We start from the raw sequence: 20,381 nt of genomic DNA, 5'->3' as shown, positions 1-20,381 counted from the left end.
CCTACAAATAATTGCTACTAGTTCTTCTTTCTTATTTCTCTGTTTCTCATTTTCTTTGCCCCTACTTTGCCTCACTTCTCTTCCCTCTATGCAGTCATATTAATTGCATGTGTTCCATTTCTAAGGCTCGCATTGATTTTTCATTTACTCTCTCTCCCTCTGCCTCACCTGTCTCTCCATCTTTCATTTCCCACCATCTCCATTTAACATTAACTATCAGGTGTTAATAATCCCTTGGTGTTTCACCTGGCACACTTGCAAGAAAGGGGAGAACCCCAGTACGGTGCCGACCCCATGTGATGCACGTGAAGTCATATTAGGGTAATGGTAAAATGACTTACAATAGTGAAGTGGAGTATTGTACCCTGCCTATCCAGACCAACTTTTAAACGTCCGAAAGAAATAGAAGAAAGCCTCATTGTTACAATATGTCCGTGTTTTTTGAGGCCGCAGAACAAATCCAACAGCAGGCATATAATTGTTGCCGGCCCTCTCCACGTAGTGAGTTGGTATATTTATAACTGTAGGTGGCAGACTGGATTAGTTTGACTTAAGTAAATAGAGTAAACCTTGAATGAAGTAACCATATAATTCTATTGGGAGTTTTAAAACCTTTTTTCTAACAAGCATTTGCAATGGAATAGGTCTCGCATTTACGAGAGTTTAAGCTATTGGCATTGTAAATGGCAATGCCTTTTATTTATCTGGTTGAAAAACATAAATAAAAGGCATTGTCATTTGCAATGTCAAAAGCTCAAACTCGTGTAAATGCGAGACCTATTGCATTGCAAATGCTTGTTATTTTAGTTACTAGAGGCCATGTGTTGCAAGAAGACTTTTATCTATGGGTGTCAGGCCAGGGAGAGTCGACAGTGGAAGACTTCAGTTTCTTATGCCAGGTTAGGTGAAAAATGGCGATATCAATAGAGAGCCTAAGGGAGACTATGGATCATTGAATGAGCACTCATCTCGGTCACCCAGCACCATCAGTGTCCTATTTGCACACTAAAAGCATTATCCCCAAAGCAAACATTAGCGGAATCACTCACCTATCCCCAACAAAGGAAGTCATCCATCCACAGCCGCAGCTACATCAGTAAGGGGCAGATGTATCAACGGAATTTTTACTCGCAAACGCTGCAATTTGCAAACAAGCAGCGTTTGCGACAAAAAATTCGCAAAACGGTATGTAGTAGGGGAATCGCATCGCAAAATTAAGGAATCGCAAATTGCAATTCCTTAAATGCTATGCAACAAGCATTCCATTTTTGCGATTTCTCCTTAAGAAATCGCAAATTACCACCAACTTCAAGTTGATGGTAATTTGCGATTTCTTTCACAAATGCACTTTTTGGCATTTGTGAAGGTGCCATATGGCGCACATACATGCCCTTAGGGCATGTATGTGCGCCATATGAGCACACATGTTCATTTCAGGGGTCCATCAGGGTGTCCTTATGACACCCTTGAAATTATTCTCAATTTGCGATTCTCAAATTGCGAATCGCAAATTAAGAATGACTTCACATTCATTCCTATGGGCCTCCTGGCCCATAGAAATGAATGGTAAAGTATTCCTTAATTGCGATTTTGCAATTTGCTAATCGCAATTGAGGAAAACTAAGAAATCGCTAAAAAATTGTGATTTTTTACATACATCCCTTTTTGCAATTCTCAAATAGCGATTCTCAAAAAAAAAAAACGCTATTTGAGAATCGCCAACGGGGATTTTCATACGTATGCCCCCAAGTCTCTACCCAATGGCAGCTTAGGTAGCAAGGAGCACAAGGTTACAGTGCCATCATTGCGTTCATGGTTAGTCGGGATCAGTAGTGACACGAAGGAGTAAGCAGCTCAGGGGGCACTCATCGGTGATAGGCTGGGGCAAGCAGGGTCAAAAGGGTCTGAGCAACATCAGCAGGTTCTGGGGTAGTAGGAAGTCCACTTAAGGCCTGGAGCAGCTGTGGTGGGAGTGAAATAATCACGCAAATGTGTCCTCACCTTCGATAAAGTCATTGGGTACTGAACAGCATGGGGCGGAGGGTAGGCCACACTCGCCTCCACTTCAACAGCCATCGCATTGCATGGTTCCCCATGTAGCAGAGGGAAGTAAATAGCAGCCTCACTATCCACACCAGAACCTCACCAGGTGGGCAGTGAGATCCAGGTACCATTGGCAGGCAGTGCAGAGTACCGGTACCAAGGAAGTTAGAGGACTTCTCAGACAGCTGGATACCGGATAGTAGTACTGAGAACTTTAAGGGGCTGGTAAATAAATGGGGGACGACTAAGAGCAAAAGAACATCCACATATCAAGTGCCATGTGTCAGTCTCCAATGTGGATACAGTTTTGCTCCTGAATGATCTTTTTACCAGGGAATGTATAAAGTATTACGATACCGGGCCATGGAGCCTTAACAAAAGGGCTCCATCTTGTATGATAATAGCTGGATCTGATCTTCTCATACTAAGTGCGGTATAATTCTGATTACCTCGACAATAATTGTCATGGCCAATGGGTTACAAGTCCTGTTGATGCACAGAAATGTAAAGGATTGTGTGAGTAATCACACAAATACACACATCAACCCGCTGTGTGAGGGTACTTGGGTAATGAAGTGATAACTTGTTAGGTCGGTCAATAGCACTACTAATAAAATCTACCTCCAGTTTCCAGTCAGTTCCAAAAATACCTACAACAATCAGCAGAGCTGTAAGGCTTTTTTCCCCCACGTTTAAAAAATAATAATAAAGTTGGTAGCAAATTTGCGACATATGTCCCGCAAGTGACTAATCTGACAATAGGGTGTAACTTTGTCTCAATCCACAAATTAAACTTTATATATAAAAGGTACTGCAATATAGAGGTGGATTCAACAAATTGTGCTCAAATGTAAGACAAGTAACAGCAAAGTACTCCAATGTAAATAAAGGGTCACTGTGGAGTTCTTACCAGCACTCTGTTTCCAGCCGCAACAATCAGTTGGGTCCCATCAGGCTTAAAGGCCAGGTCATAGATGCTATTTAAAAAAAATTTAAAAATTGAAAAACAGTAGAAAGAATTCAAGTGGAATGATAATACAGTGTGAGAAGCAAACTTTCAACTCAAACAATTAAACACAGGAACACACACCTACAGATTCTTGGATTTCATTCGCTATATTCCATCTACCACTCTGCAGTAACCATTAGGAAACATGTAGCACTCTATTAAAAAGAACTCTGAGCAAAATAAACATGGGAAGAATTGGTTCAAGATGTAAATCATTTCTGCGACCCTATAGTGTAGCAGTTCCATCTAAGATGTTGTATTTGAGGAGCGATCAATTAAATCAAGGGCCAAAAGTTAGACTTTAGTTGCATTATTGTCACGGAACTAGAATAAAGGCACTCTACGTAGGTTTGCAGTCTTCATGCATAATCTGCAAATTTCAACAACAAAAAATAGTTTTGAGCTCAGACGGACCAAAAGTTACTGTTGCCATGTGGTGGAAGGCCCTTCTCATAGGTTGACTGGTCACCTTCCTGTTGTTCATTTCTGTATTTCAGTCTCTAAGTCATGGGTACCCACAAACCTTTTCTCAGTGGTGGGGGGGCAAAATTGCAGTCTGGCTTGTGGACGAGGGGCGCTCAGATGGGCCTGCACGATGGGGGTGGGGAGAGGGAAGGAGTCAGTGAGGGTGCGGCTACTGGGGTAAAACAAACAAAAAATCCCCAAAAATAAAAAAATCGCCCCTTTCAAAAACATTACTAAGCATTGGCCAAGCCAATCGGTCTCGCCAATGCTAGATGTATTGGCTTTTAACACTATTGTAGCCATGTTGCATAGCAGCGCAGCCACTGTGCAACTTGACTGAAAGTAAACAAAATAAATCAGCTATGATGTGGTCAATGCTGACCACACCGTAGCACTTTTTCTTTTTTAACTGTCAAGCATGTCCTCAGTGGTACTAATGAGGTGAAACCTTTCCCCAGAAAGTGTTAATGTGTGAACAAAAGCCAAAATAATGAGGTAATAGGACCACAGAATATGCTGCATTACGTCGCATGATTTGTCTTTATTTGCTGCATATTTTAGTAAATACTGATGCCTAATTTGATCTATTTCACTTTGACTGGCTGGCACTGTCAAATTGATGTTCAATTATTTAAAGTTCTAGTCCAGATAGTTAACTGAAGCTCTTTTTTATTTCTCTTCCAAATAATGAAAAAGCCCTCAATAATATATAACCATCTGTTGTAATCTCTCTCTCTTTCCCTTTCCTTCCCCCTTGGTATATATAACCCTGCCCACCTCTTCCCTATTATGCCCAGTGGACTCTCCCCCTGGAGTCTGCCTTAGAATGTTGGTGATGCTCTTGAGTCTGGTGATCACTTTTCAACACTGGCGACGATCCACTGCATAGGGGGCAGTTTAGCCATCTTCCCTTTGTGTTCTCTCTCAGTCTGTGGCAGGTGGTTACAGTGGAAAAGCAGTGGACACACAGAGTACAAGTGTTGCCTGAAGATCCTCTTGTTCACCTGCTCCTGTGAGTGTTTCCGAGGGGACGGTGTGTGTGTTTAGAGTCCAATTGTCTCGCGTTGGCTCCTTCGCAGCTGGGAACTGGAACTTACTGGTGCTGGACCCGTCTCTCACTTTCATGCTGTGTTCCCTGCTCCTCTGAATGTGTGCCAGGATCTTCACTCTGGAGCAGTCTCGGTGGGCTAACATCAGGGGTCCAGACGAGAGTTCATTTCTACAGAGATCTCCTTGTTTCCTGCTTCCAAGATCGTTCTAAAGGACCCTCGCTCCGTAGCAGTCACGGAGAGCAGACATCTGTGGTGTTTGACTGGTGATTCCACCTTTGGGACTATTGGAGGAGTCCTTGGCCAACTGCTGGTAGCACTTGGGTGGTTCCTGTTGGGCTGCCAGTCCCTTGCAGCTGTGCGTTGGAACTCCCCCAGTGCCAGACTCACTTCCTTTTGCCACAGGTTCCTGGTGGAAGGTTATTAGCAGCTGACTGGAACTCCTCCTACGAGCCACATCTGGTACTACCAGCATGTTCCTGTCGAGTTTTGTGAAAAAATATAATCCCATGGGGACACAAACTACCGTATCACATACATTTAGCCAATATATTAGAAATGGAATTTCGAAACTAAATAATGAATTATATCATTCTTCTTTATTTCTTTGTTAAAAACATTTCACAAAGTTAAAAACAGTACATTATAAATGCAACAACATGCACATTATCAACATACAATAAAAATCTTTAAATTAAAAACCCACAGTACATGGAAAATCATACAGAGGGAAGAAAAAGGAGAGAACACAATAGACAATCCTATCTGTCATATGGATACATATCAGGGAACTTGATTGTAGGAAATTACTCCAGGACACAAACTGATTTTAGTATCTACAGAGTAAGCTCTGTCCCTTGATTATGTGAAACTGGGCGTCGAGTTTTGCCCTGATGTTGTGCCTCAGCGAGTTACATCGCATTCCAAGGAACTTTTCTGTTCCCTTCAGCGTGAGTTTCCTGCCGGCGAGCGCTGAAGACGCTGCTCCCCGTATGTGCGCACACTGGGGCATTTCTTCTCTATGCACATGTGTCAGGCGGAGTCGCTTCCAGCCTGAGGTCCCCGCCTAGCAGTTAGGGTGGGCGATTTACTGCTATTCACGCCGGAGAGTAACGGATTCTGGCACGGGCCATTCAATGGTTAGAGAGTGTTCCATACAGCCCAAGGTGAAGAATTACAGTGTACAGCTTCGGTGGAGTAAGGCCTCGCATCCTCAACCACTGAAATACACATTCTGAGCCTTCGGGACACTTTCTGCAGTCCCCGTGTGTTAGCGCCTCCAGGACATATTTGAGGTGAGACTTCCTGTTCTTATGCGCTTAAGCCCATCTGCTCAGAGCATTTCATCGCTACCTCGTGTAGTGACATGTAAGCAGTGCGTAGTACCCCAGGCGTACTAGCTGCTTGTGCGCACTGGCGTGCAATCTTCCAGCCCTTTTCTCTTTGGATGCACCCTGGGTTATGTCCTAGCTGCGTTGGTTGGATGAAGTGTCGGCCAAAGTAACTGTTAGGGTTCCAATTCGACCTTTTGAGCCGGCCTCCTCTACTAGTTTTGCTCTTGCCATATTAAGGACCTTGGGCAGGGCCCATCTCTTTTTGTACAGCACTATGATGGCTGCGGCAAGCACAAGTCAACCCCATCATTTCCTAATGAAATTGGGGAGCCGGAAATACACTGGAAGGACTGGGTAAAGTTGTTAGAGTCATACTTGATTCCCATGGGGGGGGGGGACGTTTCTCCCCATTGCGTAAACAGCATATGCTTTTACACAATTTGTGGGTGTATGGGTGAAACATTTATGAGACATTGCCTGAACCAGAGAAAGAAGGGAAGAGGGGAAGAGGGGAAGCTGAGGCCATGGACATATTTGCCAGTAAAATGCTCAAGTTGGAGACCCATTTTGGAGACAAACTAAATGTGGTGTTAGAACGCCACAGGTTCTTCTGTAGGTCGCAAGGGAAGCAAGAGACAGTAACCAATTACATTGCAGGTTTGAGGGGTCTAAGCAAACTGTGCAATTTTGGTAACCTCACGGATTCTCTTATAAGGGACCAGCTAGTACGTTGCCCGAACAACATGCGTATCCAGGAAAAACTGTTAGCTAAGAACCCCACCCTCGAGAGGCAGTGGCCATTGCCCAGTCTGAGGAGCACACTGCCAAGTGCATAAAAGAGATGAAAGCGCCTATGGATCTAGTAGCTAGGGTACAGGAGAGTGAAGATGAAGGAGAAATTTGCAAAGTAAAGGGGAAAGAAAGGATGCATAACAAAATGCAAATACATGGAAAGGAAACTTAGATGTTACAGGTGTGGCAACAGCAATCATTTAGCAAACAATATCCAATGCCCAGACAAGAGTGTGACGTGTAAGAAGAGCAATAGAAGGGGGCATTTCGCTAGGGAGTGCAAAGAAGTGAACCCCAACAACAGAGAGGGGGTGGTAAAGAAGGGATTTGTGTTAAAGAAGTTAAATGTGTCACTCCTGATGAAAAAAAATATGTCTTCCAAGTAAAACACATGAAGGGACTTAATCTATCCCAAACGTGAAGTACTGCTCAATAGTAAGGCTGTCACCATGTATGAGGATTCCTGTTCTTCACCATACTGAGTTTGCGAGCATGGACAGGCAGGGGAGTATCACATTCATGAAGCCAGATAGCTCACCCACAGGCTATATCAAGGAGCCCATACCCCTGGTTGGGATGATAGAAATGCACATTGAGTTCAAGGGGAGGAGCACAGTGGGGAAGGTCTACATTGTGTAAACAGGGTCTAACCTATTGGGATGGCAACATCAGAAAGAGTTAGGGAAAATCCTTGATCCCAACAACCAAGACCTTGCTTTTGACGGATGTCATCCTATCCGGGACCAGCATAAGCAAGGAGTTCCCCAAATTGTTTGATGCAAAATTACACCTTCTTCATGATTTCCAGCACAAGATCAAATTCAAACCTAATGCCAGACCCACTGTGCACAAGTTACACACGGTGCCACATTTGATGAAGGAACCGCTAGAAAAGGAATTGGACAGGTTATACGGAATGGCTATCATACAACCCGATGACACGTCCGAGTGTCTGGCACCCATTGCGTTCGCATCCTAGGCCAACGGAGAAGGGATTTCTCTATGCGTGGACCTGCTGGGTCTCAATGAAAGCATCTGGGTCGAAAGGTACCCTGTCCCAAACATAAACAAAATGCTAAGTACCATGGGACAGGCAAAGTTCTTTCGTGTCATCGATCTCCCCAATTCACCAAAATGCCAGACACCATTAAAGATTTTATTAGCATAGGACTTATTTCATCTACCATATGTATTAAATGCTATGATGTGCTTTTCAAACTTGTTGGAGGGGAACCTCTGCCCTTTGGAGACATATCATATATTTTTTATTCTAAATATTCTTGATCCTAATTGATTACGCTATAATAATTTGAGAGAGAGAGAGACTGTCTGGTGTATCCTTTCCAACTTTTGAGATATCTATGCCAGAGTTAACCTTAGAAAATTGGGTCATATGCTTTACATAAATTGGTAGCTGTTTACTCATCCTACTTTGACCTGACATTCAATTACATTGAAAACAATGACAAGGAATCCTTCTAACCAGCAAAACATGTTTGAGTTGGACTTGTTTTGGTGGAATTTCTGTATATTTGTACAGCATTCTACACTATGAAGACTATAAATATAAATTAGGTTAACTATTCTCTCTAGCATTTAAGAAATATGGTGGTTGAAAAGCCAGTGTGCTAGTAGATCCGTTTTTATGGTGCCTCCTAATTCTTTTTTTTCAAATAAATAAAACTTCTATAATTAGCGCTAAAGGTTCAGAGTTGGCATCTTTGGAAGGATACTTAGCGTCACTTGGGAGAAGTAGTTTAGCAACTAAGTTACATACTTCAGTAACATAAGACCTAGATTTCAATACCACTTGCTTAATTTATCAAATGGGTAGTTTTCCCAGTCATTAATTTAACCTGCCTATCAATATCCTGGTAGTAGAGGCCATTCAGTTTACCGGGGAACTAAACAGTCATTGAAAGATTGAGAACCAACTCAAATCCGCATCTAGCAGTTATTCTCAAGCCAGAACAGGGATCCGGTAATTTCTCAGTGAATCTTCCAGACTATATCTGTTATGTTCACTTTATCCACATTTACTGCTCAAGCTTGTAGCTCGCGCTGGGACTTGTGCTCACATGTTCTGTGCCCCGAGCTGAGCGTTCTCTTACAAAGCCGTTAGAGGCAGTTTGATTCCTGTCGCTGCTGGTCAGGTTTTTCCTACGTTGTCACTTGGAATAAATTGAGAGTTTATTCCTACTTCACGTCTCTGCATCTTTCGTTTACAACATTTTGTGGCGACGAAGATGGGATGGAGGCCATGAATAAAGACCAAATCATGGGGAATTTAATTAAGATGTGTAAGGAGGGTGTGTCTAGACAAAGCACAGTGCCATCTAGTCTTAGAGCTTACGTCCAAATGCAAGATGAAATCTCGATGCAAGGAGATTTCATTTTAGTGAGAGGCGAAAAATACATACCACCGGAATCTCTTAGACCTCGTATCATTGCCTTGGCTCATGAAGGTCATTTGGGCCAAACGCTCACTGCCAGACGTCTCAAAGAGAATTTTTGGTGGCCGGGCATAGATTCCCAGGTTAAATCGTGGGTGGAGCAATGTGAACTTTGCAGGGAATAGGTTACAAGTAGGTACAAGTACTCACTCATTTGGACGAGTAGTGTCTGAGGAAGGTGTATGGAAAAAAGTCTGCATTGATTTTATAGATCCATTTCATGAACTACAGGACAGTGAAAAGTTTGCCATAGTGTTGGTGGATTCGACTTCAAAGTGGGTAGAAGTTGCATTCATGAGAAGTATTAATACACAATCCACTGTTAAAGTACTTACCTAGATTTTCAGATGAGGAGGGATTCCCGCTATGATTTTATCAGATAATGGGAGACAACTTACGTCCAGGGAGATGGAAAATTATTTTGATCATGTAGGTTTAAAACATTTGCGTACTTCATTATACAACCCACAAAGCAATGGCCTTTGTGAGAGGGTGAATAGATTGGTCAAGGGTACTATGCAACTTGCTTTGGCTTCGAATCGCTCTGTTCAAAAAGAAATAAAGGAAATGCTTTGGGCTTATCGAACCACAATACATCAGAAAATGACAGACGCCCTTTGAACTTATGAGATGGAGATCAGCTGGTACAAAGTTGGTTCCAACATGGTTGCAGAAGGCAGATGTAGGGATGGATCACAATATAAGTAGCTATAGCAAAACAAACATATCTGAAGGTGACCTGGTTAAAGTGAAACCTGGTGGAAATCATAGAATGTTTAACAAATTCGGGGGGCCTTTTCAGGTTAAATCAGCAACTGTTAACTATGTTAGGTTACAAAATGGTCAAACTTGGAATCTCCGCAGGGTGGCAATATATCAAAAGAAAGATAAACAACCGAATTTTAACTTGTTACAGTCAGATCTTCAAAGGTTTGTTGACAATAAGGAGAGTAGACCTATTCGTAAAAGAAATTCACCTGCATATTTAAAAGATGTTGTTTAAATGTTTAGGAAAGGAGTGGATAGTAATTATTGTATTGTATGTATTTACACATATTTTATGTTTATTTTTGTTATTTTAATGTTAAAGGAAAGGAGATGTGTTATGTGCACTTTATCTACATTTACTGCTCAAGCTTGTAGCTCGCGCTGTGCTCGTGCTCACATGTTCTGTGCCCCAAGCTGAGCGTTCTCTTACAAAGCCGTTAGAGGCAGTTTGATTCCCGGCGCTGCTGGTCGGGTTTTTCCTACATTGTCACTTGGAATAAATTGAGAGTTTATTCCTACTTCGCGTCTCTGCATCTTTCGTTTACAACAATATCCTGATGTAATGTGCTGACACTAATTAACTAATTACCTGAATTTTTGTAGTAGTGAGGTTTATAGTATATTAAAAATTAGGGCTCCTGGTTGTAGTGGTGATGTAATTGTTTTGAGAATGTTTCACGTGTAATGTGGAATGTTTGTTATATAATAAGAATGTATTGTTTTGAGTGTGGGGAATCTTCTTGGAGTTGGAGTTCGGTGAGCTGCTTCAGTTGCTTACCGAACTCCAAGTCTGAGAGACCCTCCTTTCGTGGGTGAAGTACTTTCAATAAAATCTACTTGAGAATAAGAAGTATCTTGGATTCCATTCTAACCCACCACATGGGTTTTATGGTATTACTTTTATTTTACATTTCCATCTGTATATATTTATTTTTTGGACATTTTATCTGTATTCATCCACATTTGTTTTGTTGCAAGCAAAAGAAGACGCTGCAGTTAGTATTTTTCCACATTTATTTAAATAGACAATGCACATTTGAACTCATTATAGGTTTAGATATATTTACATAAGTCAAATTAAATAAACACAATACATTCACTTGAAAACTTTGCCATTGTAGGATAAAAACATTTGTATTTCAAGAGACTTTGAGGACATTGAGGCTCTTTCTGGTTATTTTTTGCCTTTATGCTGTTTGGTATCCGGACATTAGTACAGTAATTCAGAGTACAGACTGAGGGAGTCCCTGTGTCCTAGCTATCCATATGATCAGTACAGCTTAACCCCGGTCAGGACTTATGATCTACAACTTTATCAACAGTTAACACCCTTCAATTCAGAGCAAAAGTTGTCCAGGGAATAGCGTGCCAGTGGCCCCTTACAGCTTGTACCCATTACATGAGCCGGCATTTCACTTTAAGTGATTTGCCCAGAATCACAGGGTGGGTAAGTCAACACCGACACTAAAATTGTACTTTCATTTCTCTCATTTCTTCATGTTCATCTTGAATGGTCACCTTTTGCTTGGGAAGGGTTTTTTTCTCCCAAAAAATAATGTTGATGTTTTACATCATTGTGCATTTTCACCTATTTTGTATAGCTCGCACCAAAGGCATTGAAGCACTTGACATGAGTGCCAGTCTGATTACACAAGATCACTATAATTTTTACAGGCACCGGTAAATCAAGTGAATTGCCCAGATCACAGGATGGTGAGCCAACGCCAAGATTTGGGCCTGGTTACTTACGTCAAGATAAATAAGAGTGTTGCCTGTGAATGCCCAGTCTAATGGGCTTGACCAAATGAGAGAGCCCTACTTGCCTATACCCTTAAGCCGTCCCTTATTAGCAAAAGTGTGAAGTTATTAAGAACTCCAGTAGAGGGACGACACTGCGTAGGACTCGAAGCCAGAAGGGATTTTTTGTGGTGATGTTAAAGAGGTGTTGCAGATAACCCCTAGTGCTTAAACCATTTTTGAGTGGGTCGGGACAGGATACTGCATTATCAATGTTGGCACCATCACACGAGATGATATAATAATGACATTTGTACTCCTTAAAAACTTCCCCCGAACAGGAATGGTAAAGATACTGAGAGGTCACCACCATATACCGCCTCTGACATCACGATGACCCTCCATGTCCCTCGACTTTGAGAATTGTCCAGTCTCCATTACTAGGCCATGACATCACTATGCCACACTCTGTGATGGTGAATGCCAACACTGTGATTTTATGGTTTCCTAGGGTCCACTCCAGACTTACCCATGGTCACAAAGTGGAACAGGACACTACTATTTTTGCATATGAGGTCCAGTAGCCTCATCCCTCCTCTCAAAAAGGGCCTAAGAAACCCCTTTTCTGCTACCACTACATACTATTTAATCTGTCGGTTTTACAGTATTTTTTCCCAATTTACAGAGCTGATGCTATACAAGAAAATGTATTATTTCATAACGAGTCAATGAGCAGCTCCTCACTCTCGCCCACAAAAATGTTACGGCTCAGCAACCTACGAGACCAACTGCACCACTCTTAAGTGGAAATGTTTTTGGGTTTCATCTGCATCAGATGTAGATCTTCACTTACATATAAGTGTGTAGTTTCATGTAATTACTGCTTGGGGCGTCAATTTGGAGCCCGGGCCGGGGAAGGCAAAACCAGACCCCAATGGGGGCCCGGGACTAACGCCGCCCGGAGGCCCCGCCCATTTACATAGCCCACGAAATGGGGTGACCAGGGTTGGTCACCCCATGGCAAGCTACGGCTCCCCCAATTTGGGGATGAGCTAGTGAGCAGCGAGGGGGTATAAGAAGGGGCACAAGGCCTGAGAATTACACAAACCCTTCCCCTCGCAGAAGATAGAAGGAATCGATAGGACGCTGGGCATCCGGCGCGTTTTAACGTTACATATACCCAGCGATGTACTGTGTCTGGTTTCTCCCTCCCCCCACCTCCATCTAGGTACAATCGAGCAACGCAAGAAGTTATGGATCGTGGGTCATTCCTACGTGAAGTGGGCGCAACGCTGGGCAGTGGCCAGGCGCGAATTTGGCTGTATATGGCTGCGGGACACCAACATAGTTTGGCTGGGGCATTCGGGAATGAAATGGGACCAACTGCTCCTTGTGGTGCGGGAAGCAATGGGGCAAGGTGGCAGACCAGATGCGGTGGTGGTCCACCCGGTAGGTAACGACTTGGCAGCATTGGGGAGGAGGGGCCTCCTAGAAAATATGCAGGAAAGCTTAACAGCTATGGTACAACTGATCCGCCCAGCTGAAGTAATTTTTTCAGAAATAATAGTGCGGAGAACCTGGAGAAGGGCCATGGATCTGGGGGCGGTGGAAAAATCCAGAAGAAAACTCAATATCACCATGGCAAAGATATGTAGGGCCAATGGCTGGGGTTTCATAAGACACAGTTTCATAAATTTGAGGTCCCCAGGCTATTATTTGGAGGACGGGGTGCACCGGACCTGGGTGGGGATGGACATGGTCCTACTGAACATTGTAGGGGTGGTAGAACAGACGGGTTTTGCATAACAAGACAAAGGGGGTAGCAGGGCAGGGGTAGCAACCTCCGATCGTGAAACCGTAGGAAGCGTGGCAGAAGGAAACCAAGAAAGGTAGAAAAAGATAAATTACTAGGAGGTAGATGGAAGGCTCACACAGTGTACATGGGGTGCCTCACAGCAGGGGCACTGAGGGAGCCAAGGACGGCATACCGCCATAGAAAGATTAGATGTGATGCTCTTGCAGGGCCCTTGGGTTGCCTCACGGCAGGGCTACCTAGAGAGCGAGATGTAAGGACTCGGCCTCAGGCAGGAGAGAGTAGATACTCACACAGGGACCTTGGGATGCCACACGGTAGGGACCTGTAGGAAGAGGGATGGCCCAAGAACGGGGCCAGGGCAAGCGGAACGGCACTTGCATCCTGGATAGGTCCTGAAGGACACCCACCAACTCGGTAGCAAGTTGAAGCCTAAACCCAGAAATCAGAGGCCAGACAGGTGAGCCAACCTCCCTAGAAATTGAGTTGACTGAGACCACTTAATGACCAAGAATGTACAGAGATAATTGCAAAGACAATTAAGGATGTTAACATGGATGTTCTAAATGACAATTGAAATGACCATGAATTTGCAAAATGTATAACCATGTTGTGTGTTATATTTTCTATATCCATATTGTATTCATTTGTTATCTTTTGTTGTCCATTCTCATTCCATAGAACACAGCTTTAGAATGTTAGCTTCCAAGCAATCAGTTGTACTGACTTGCTCTGGAGGGCTGATGTTCCTATTGCTGTGCTGCAATATTATCTTCATTAAATTACTTTAATTCAATTTTAATAACTGGAATTCTTTCAATGCCGACGAGGGGAGGAACGTCACCTGTTACCCAACATAAATGAGGTAGTTTCTATGTTAGAGGATGCCAAGGTTTTTTCTACATTAGACATGAGATCGGCGTACCATCAGGTTCCATTGACAGAGGATTCGAAAATGTTAACAGCATTTATAACTCCACAGGGGCTATATTAATACACAAGAATGCCCTTTGGTTTGGCCTCAGCTGCATCAGTATTTCAGAGAATCATGTTCAACATTTTCAGTGACATTGATAATATCGTCAAAGGCTTTCAGGACGACATTTTAATATTTTCAGCAAATGATCAGGATCATCTCAAACATTTGTCAGAAGTAGGTTACAGGTTAAAAAAATGGTTTGACTCTGAAAGCTCACAAATGCAAAATGTTTAAGAAAAAGTGTAGAATATTTAGGTCATACTCTCACAGGTGACGGGGTTGTACCCAAGAAATATAATGTTGAAGGTATACTGAATGCTCCTGCTCCTAAGAACAAAGAGCAATTACTATCTTTTGCAGGCATGTGTGAATATTATTCTAGGTTTGTGACCAATTTTGCTACAAAAATGGAGCCTTTGATGTTAAGACAGAATGCTGTGTTTGAATGGACGGAAAAGCAACAACATACATTTTCTGACATCAAACAGGATATTTTTAACGTGCCCACTTTAAGACCATTTTGCATGAAGAAACATTGTATTATCACTGTAGATGGCGGCCTATATGGAAATGGTGGGGTGTTGTCGCAAAAATATGGAAATGAAGAATGGAATGTATGTTTTGCTTCAAGAACTTTAAATGAAACTGAAAGGCGTTATGCTGTTATAGAGAAAGAGTTACTTGCATGTGTTTGGGCAATAGAGCCTTATAGAAACTATATTTGAGGAAGCAGTTTTACCTTGAGGACAGATCATAAACCCTTGGTGAATATTATTTCACCCGGCGGAGGTTGGAATTTTACCGCAAGAATTGCCAGGTTAACTTCAAGATTACAAGAATATTGTTTCAAAACTGAATTTGTTCCAGGAAAAGAAAACGTAACGGCTGACTTTATGTCACGTTATCCGTGTGAGTTACAATCTATAAAAATTTTTAAAAAATGATGATTTAGATATGGTCACCACAATTCAGGATGTGGTAATTGGAGCTTTTTCAGATATTTCAGAGGAAAGATGGAAAGACAGTGAAAAAAATGATTTGTTATGGCAATTGGTCAAGAGGTATATGGTGGAAGGCTGCCCTAAGAAAAATAATATTCCTGAAGAACTTATGCCCATTTTCAAGGTGTCAGAGGAGATAAAGTTGGTTGGGGATTTCATTTATAAGAGTGGAAAATGTGTACCGCCTTTTGGGGTGCGAGAGACAATTCTTAAGTTAGCTCATAATTCCCATCCAGGCATGTCTGCAATGAAACGCTTAATAAGAAGTTACTTTTGGTGGCCAGGAATGGATCACATAGCAGATCGTCTAGTGAGAGAATGTGAGGTTTGCAGTTCAAGTGATAAAATGCTTAAAGTCAATGTTCCTCCTCTTAAGAGTGTGGATTGGCCAGAGGAACCTTGGAAGAAGCTGGCATTTGATATATCTGGTCCATTTCTGAATTTGCCATTGGATTCACGCTATGTTTTAGTGTTAGCGGATTACCACTCTAAATGGCCAGAAGTTAAGTTGGTGCCATCAGCTACCACTGATAAAGTGTTGGATTGTTTTAAGGAAGTTTTTGCAAGGGAAGGTTGTCCCTAAATTATGGTTACTGATAATGGGGTTCAACTTATTTCTAATGATATGGAGGAATATCTTAAATGTCACAATATAAAACATTTCACCACATCGTTGTATGCACCACATGAAAAGGGTCACGTTTCAATCGAGTATTGAAGGGGTATATTTCTGAAGTGATTAAGGAGAGGATTGGAAAAATTCGCTAAGAGAAAGATTGTGGATGTACAGAATTACGCCACATTCTATTACAGAGGTGTGACGGGGCGGGGGTGTTTGGACAAAGACATACTGACTGGTGGTCTTACACTCCCCTGTTACCAGCTCCGTTTGCTTTCCAACAGCCGCCTGACCCCCCCTGGATCGAAGAGCCGGAGTCCTACTGGCCGACGGAGACGGAGTGCAGCGGCTCCTTTAACTCTGAGGCAGGGGAGGCCGTAACCCCGCCCCTCTACAGGCAGGAGGGGACTTCAAAAAGGCATCCAACCCCGGAAGCAGCGGACGGCGTTTCCCTGGTGGAGGAAGGCGTATCGAGTACGGAGCGGAGAGACGGAGATCGGAATCGAGTCGGAGAGCGGAGCTGGAGAAGAGGACGAGAAGCCAGGAGGCCACCGTTTACACAATTCGCCCCGCCACGCTCCCACGGGAGGGGCGTGGCTCCAACAGGTACGGGGCCGAGTGGTGGGTTGGGTGGGACGCCGAGTCCATCCTTCGGAGTGACTGTATAGCCCCCTTGTATAGCTCCCTTCCTTGAATCCCATCACTACACGCTCACCCCCCTCACAGTGTGTATAAAACCGCACAAGTCACTGGTTTCCCTCACCCCCGGCCCTCTGAATTGTTTGGTTCCATTTCAGCGATCTGACAAGGTCTCTCTCTTCCTTCTTTCCACGCACGGGAGACGGAGAGCCATCGCGTGTGAAGTACCCTTCGAAGCAAGCTGGATTCAACGAGGAAGCCGCCCTTTGATCCCGCAGCGTTTGCCAGAGAGCGCATAACCAGCAGACAAAGACGGTGTTATATAAAAATAAAACCCTTGTTAAAATCATTACTCAAGGAGTCGGTTTCTCTCTCAGTGTCCCCTCCCCTAACCAGCCCAGTAGAGACAGACCTCAGCTTAGGTAATCCCCCGGCCCTGGGACAAGAGGTTAGTCCATTCCGTCTCTTGAAAGGCAGAGATCCAGCTTCAAAGATTCGTCCATGGTGGCTTAAAGAAAAATGTAAAGATAACATGAGGAATGATTATAATAGATTTGATACCAGATTAAAAGTAAAGGAAAAGATTAAGTACAAGGTATGGTATGACAAGAAGTGGAACACTAAGCAACATAACTTTAGAGTAGGAGAATGGGTGAGAATTAAGAAACCAGGTTTACTTGGTAAATGTATGAGTAAATTCTCTAGACCCATTAAGATCACTAAGATTTTCAAAAACTCTCTCATAACTCAAGATGGTAAGTTGTGGAATATCAGACGTGTTTCTAAGTGTCCTGAAGGTGTTAGGGCCAAGATTATACCACCAAATGCTAATAATGATCATTTGGATCGCAATTTGATTGTTCCAAATACTTCTCATGATGTTCAACCAAGTGGTTCTGATACCACATGTGTACATAATGATTCTGTGGCCAATAGGTTCAAGGATTCTACACGTTCAAGATGTGTACCTGTTAAACTAGTAGATTATGTTAGATAGGTTCTTTGCATTTACGTTTATACTTTATTTCATACTTGTCTTATTTCTTTTATACAAGGGAATTATGTTATATTTTCTATATCCATATTGTAATCATTTGTTATCTTTTGTTGTCCATTCTCATTCCATAGAACACTGCTTTAGAATGTTAGCTTCCAAGCAATCAGTTGTACTGCAATATTATCTTTATTAAATTACTTTCATTCAATTTTAATAACTGGAATTATTTCATTATGTTAAATAAACTGCAACCTTTTAAGGCACCAAAGCACGTTGTCAGTGGTGTGATTTGAAAGGTAAGATGGACGCGGTTGAAGTAGGGGAGGGGGAGGACAACTTGCCTCTTGGGAGGGGTTTGTTGGTTATACAGGAGCACTGTACAAATCAAACGTACTTTGGTGTCAAAACGAATAAAGGAAAACTGCACTTAGCTATCGTCTTCACTATGCCTGGCCGTGCTCCGACTTTACCCCCAGGTTAACTCCAAAGCCTTATAGGTTGGCCACCCCTATCCTCCCACAGCAGGCTTGAAGGATCAGCTAGAAATAAAACAGCTACCTGACCGATTTTCTATTGGCACCACGGGTATTTTGATGTCCCGGCAAGTACAAAAATAAACAAAACCATGACTACCCGGTATATTTAGCCTTTATCTGTACATACTTAAAACATCTAATATAAACAGAAAGCACTTTTAAATGTGTTCTGGAGCCACGTTAATGATCCATGGCGAATAATTACAATAAACAAAGACAGACAAGTCATGTTACGAATGGATATCTACGGGTTTGTTTACAATCCTATTTACTGTCACGTCCAGAGCTTTGCAGACTTAAAACAATAACAAATTGCCAGTATTTTTCATTAGGAAAGGTAGCAAGCCTAGCCAGAAACTATAGCCGTTTTAACGAGCTTCATATCACTGGTTCCTCCAGGCACGACGGGAGTTTACCTTGGTTACGGCCGTTGCTACCCAGGCATCCCTCCAGCGCTTCGTGCTCGCTCACACCGAGACTGAGCATCACTTACCACTGTTCCTGTTTGTCCCGGTCATGGACCTTGTCTATCCAGGTGGGCACGGCCCTCATGGCAGCAGCGACGCCCGGGATCTGACTGCTGCTGTTCTTCCTAACAGTCAACCGGCTTTCCTTATTTACATGGCGCCGCCCCATCCGCGGTGCAGCTGCCCTGAACGACGACGCTCATCGCTAGGGCGCCATCTTGGATAGGGTGAATGCCTGCCTTCAGCAGCAGCGCGCGCGTGCAAGGAGATGCTCGCGTCCATTGTGACGGCATAAACATAGAAGAGAAACGTAATATCCTCTCTGTCTTTTACGTTCTATGAGTGGTCTCCAAGCAGTGCTGTCCTGGTGATAGTGTAGGAATTGTAAACAGCTTTTTTACCAGAAGTACTGCGACCGTCCACGTTAAGTAACTGGGCAATGAGGATGATAACACACACACTTTACCCCATAAACACCGAAGATTGGAATGAGGGAGACTTTGAAAAATAAATCAGGAGAAATCATTTCCCCTGACACTAAGCTACCATGAGCACGCTGCAGCTTGCCTGCTGCTTTGCGCACATTACTACACAATTTTCCAATAACTTCTGTGGCTCTTTTTACATGAGAACTCATCGCTGTGTTCACTCTCTGCATGTTTCTGAGATTTTGACTGAACATTGTGAGCAAAGTCGAACAAGAATGCCCCTTGTTATTTTGTTCTGGCCAGGCCTTAGCCGTTAGACAAAACATACAGATGCAGCTATTGTTTGGGACAACGTACTTTGGTTTTATTGGAATACACAAATAGGTAGCACACTTGGAGAGGACCCAGGGAGAAGGGCGAGACAGCACCTATGAGGCAGATCTACCATCTATAGGCTAAGGTATCTGGCATCGTATCTGCTGACAAAGCCCAGAGATCTTCTAATAAATAATGATACTGCTTCTTAGCAAGGGGAGGGAGGTTAGGCTCTATTTTCTTTTTTTTAAAAACAAATTTCATTCATGTTTCAAATATTCAAAAGCTTACATCACATTATATTTTACGTACATTGAATTAGGATCTATTGTGTACTTCGGATATATATATATGCTGTAATCTAGTACAACTGTACAATAATCCAACATCCCTGTTTCCCTTATCCCTTAAAAGGTGCTACGAACGAATTTGAAAGCAGTGCAACAGAATCGCTTCTTTTTAAACCATATGCCCATTGCTCATTATTATAAAGTGTAAAGTAACCCGAACTATTCCCCCACCCACCCGAACCTCCCTCCCAGGCGTGCCACATATATCTAACCCCCTACCTAACTGATTTGGTTATATCCTATTCTTCGGTCAAATAACTACTATTATTGATCAATACTAGTGTCTTGTCATATGTAGGGGATACAACGGCTGCATGTCAACTTCTTTACCTGCCATTTAGCAGAGTCTAGGGTAAAGGGTTCAACCGTAGTCCTCAGGGGCCCCCTCTACTGGGTCCTCATCTCTATCATTCTCCAAGTATTTTAGCGCTTCTACTAACGCTGCCCATGCTCTAGCTGTCTCCAGCGTCTTTTCACTCCCCGTCTTCTTAGCTATTTGCAATTTGACAACCCCTCACAGTCTGCCCATTTTATACATTCTTTATTACACCCGAGTATGTTAGGACCACCCCTCAATTTCCAGTGAC

The 20,381-nt window shown here is 42.9% G+C and overlaps 1 protein-coding gene across 1 annotated transcript in view; it reads right to left on the bottom strand.

The window, feature by feature from the left end:
• The window catches only part of IFT122 (intraflagellar transport 122), a 402,329-nt gene extending 383,414 nt beyond the window's left edge, over nucleotides 1–18,915 (bottom strand). The window contains exons 1-2 of the mRNA XM_078661691.1: nucleotides 18,728–18,915; nucleotides 2,954–3,020 (exon numbers count right to left, since the gene is read on the bottom strand). Of these exons, the coding sequence (XP_078517817.1) occupies nucleotides 2,954–3,020; nucleotides 18,728–18,870 (210 nt within the window). The 5' untranslated portion in view covers nucleotides 18,871–18,915. The remainder of the gene's footprint in view (nucleotides 1–2,953; nucleotides 3,021–18,727) is intronic.
• Between the last annotated feature and the right edge of the window lie 1,466 nt (nucleotides 18,916–20,381).

This window comes from Lissotriton helveticus, chromosome 9 (assembly GCF_964261635.1).
Source record: "Lissotriton helveticus chromosome 9, aLisHel1.1, whole genome shotgun sequence".
NCBI classification, from domain to species: domain Eukaryota; kingdom Metazoa; phylum Chordata; class Amphibia; order Caudata; family Salamandridae; genus Lissotriton; species Lissotriton helveticus.
Note: the sequence above shows the minus strand (reverse complement) of the source record. Positions and strands in the feature narration are given on the sequence as shown.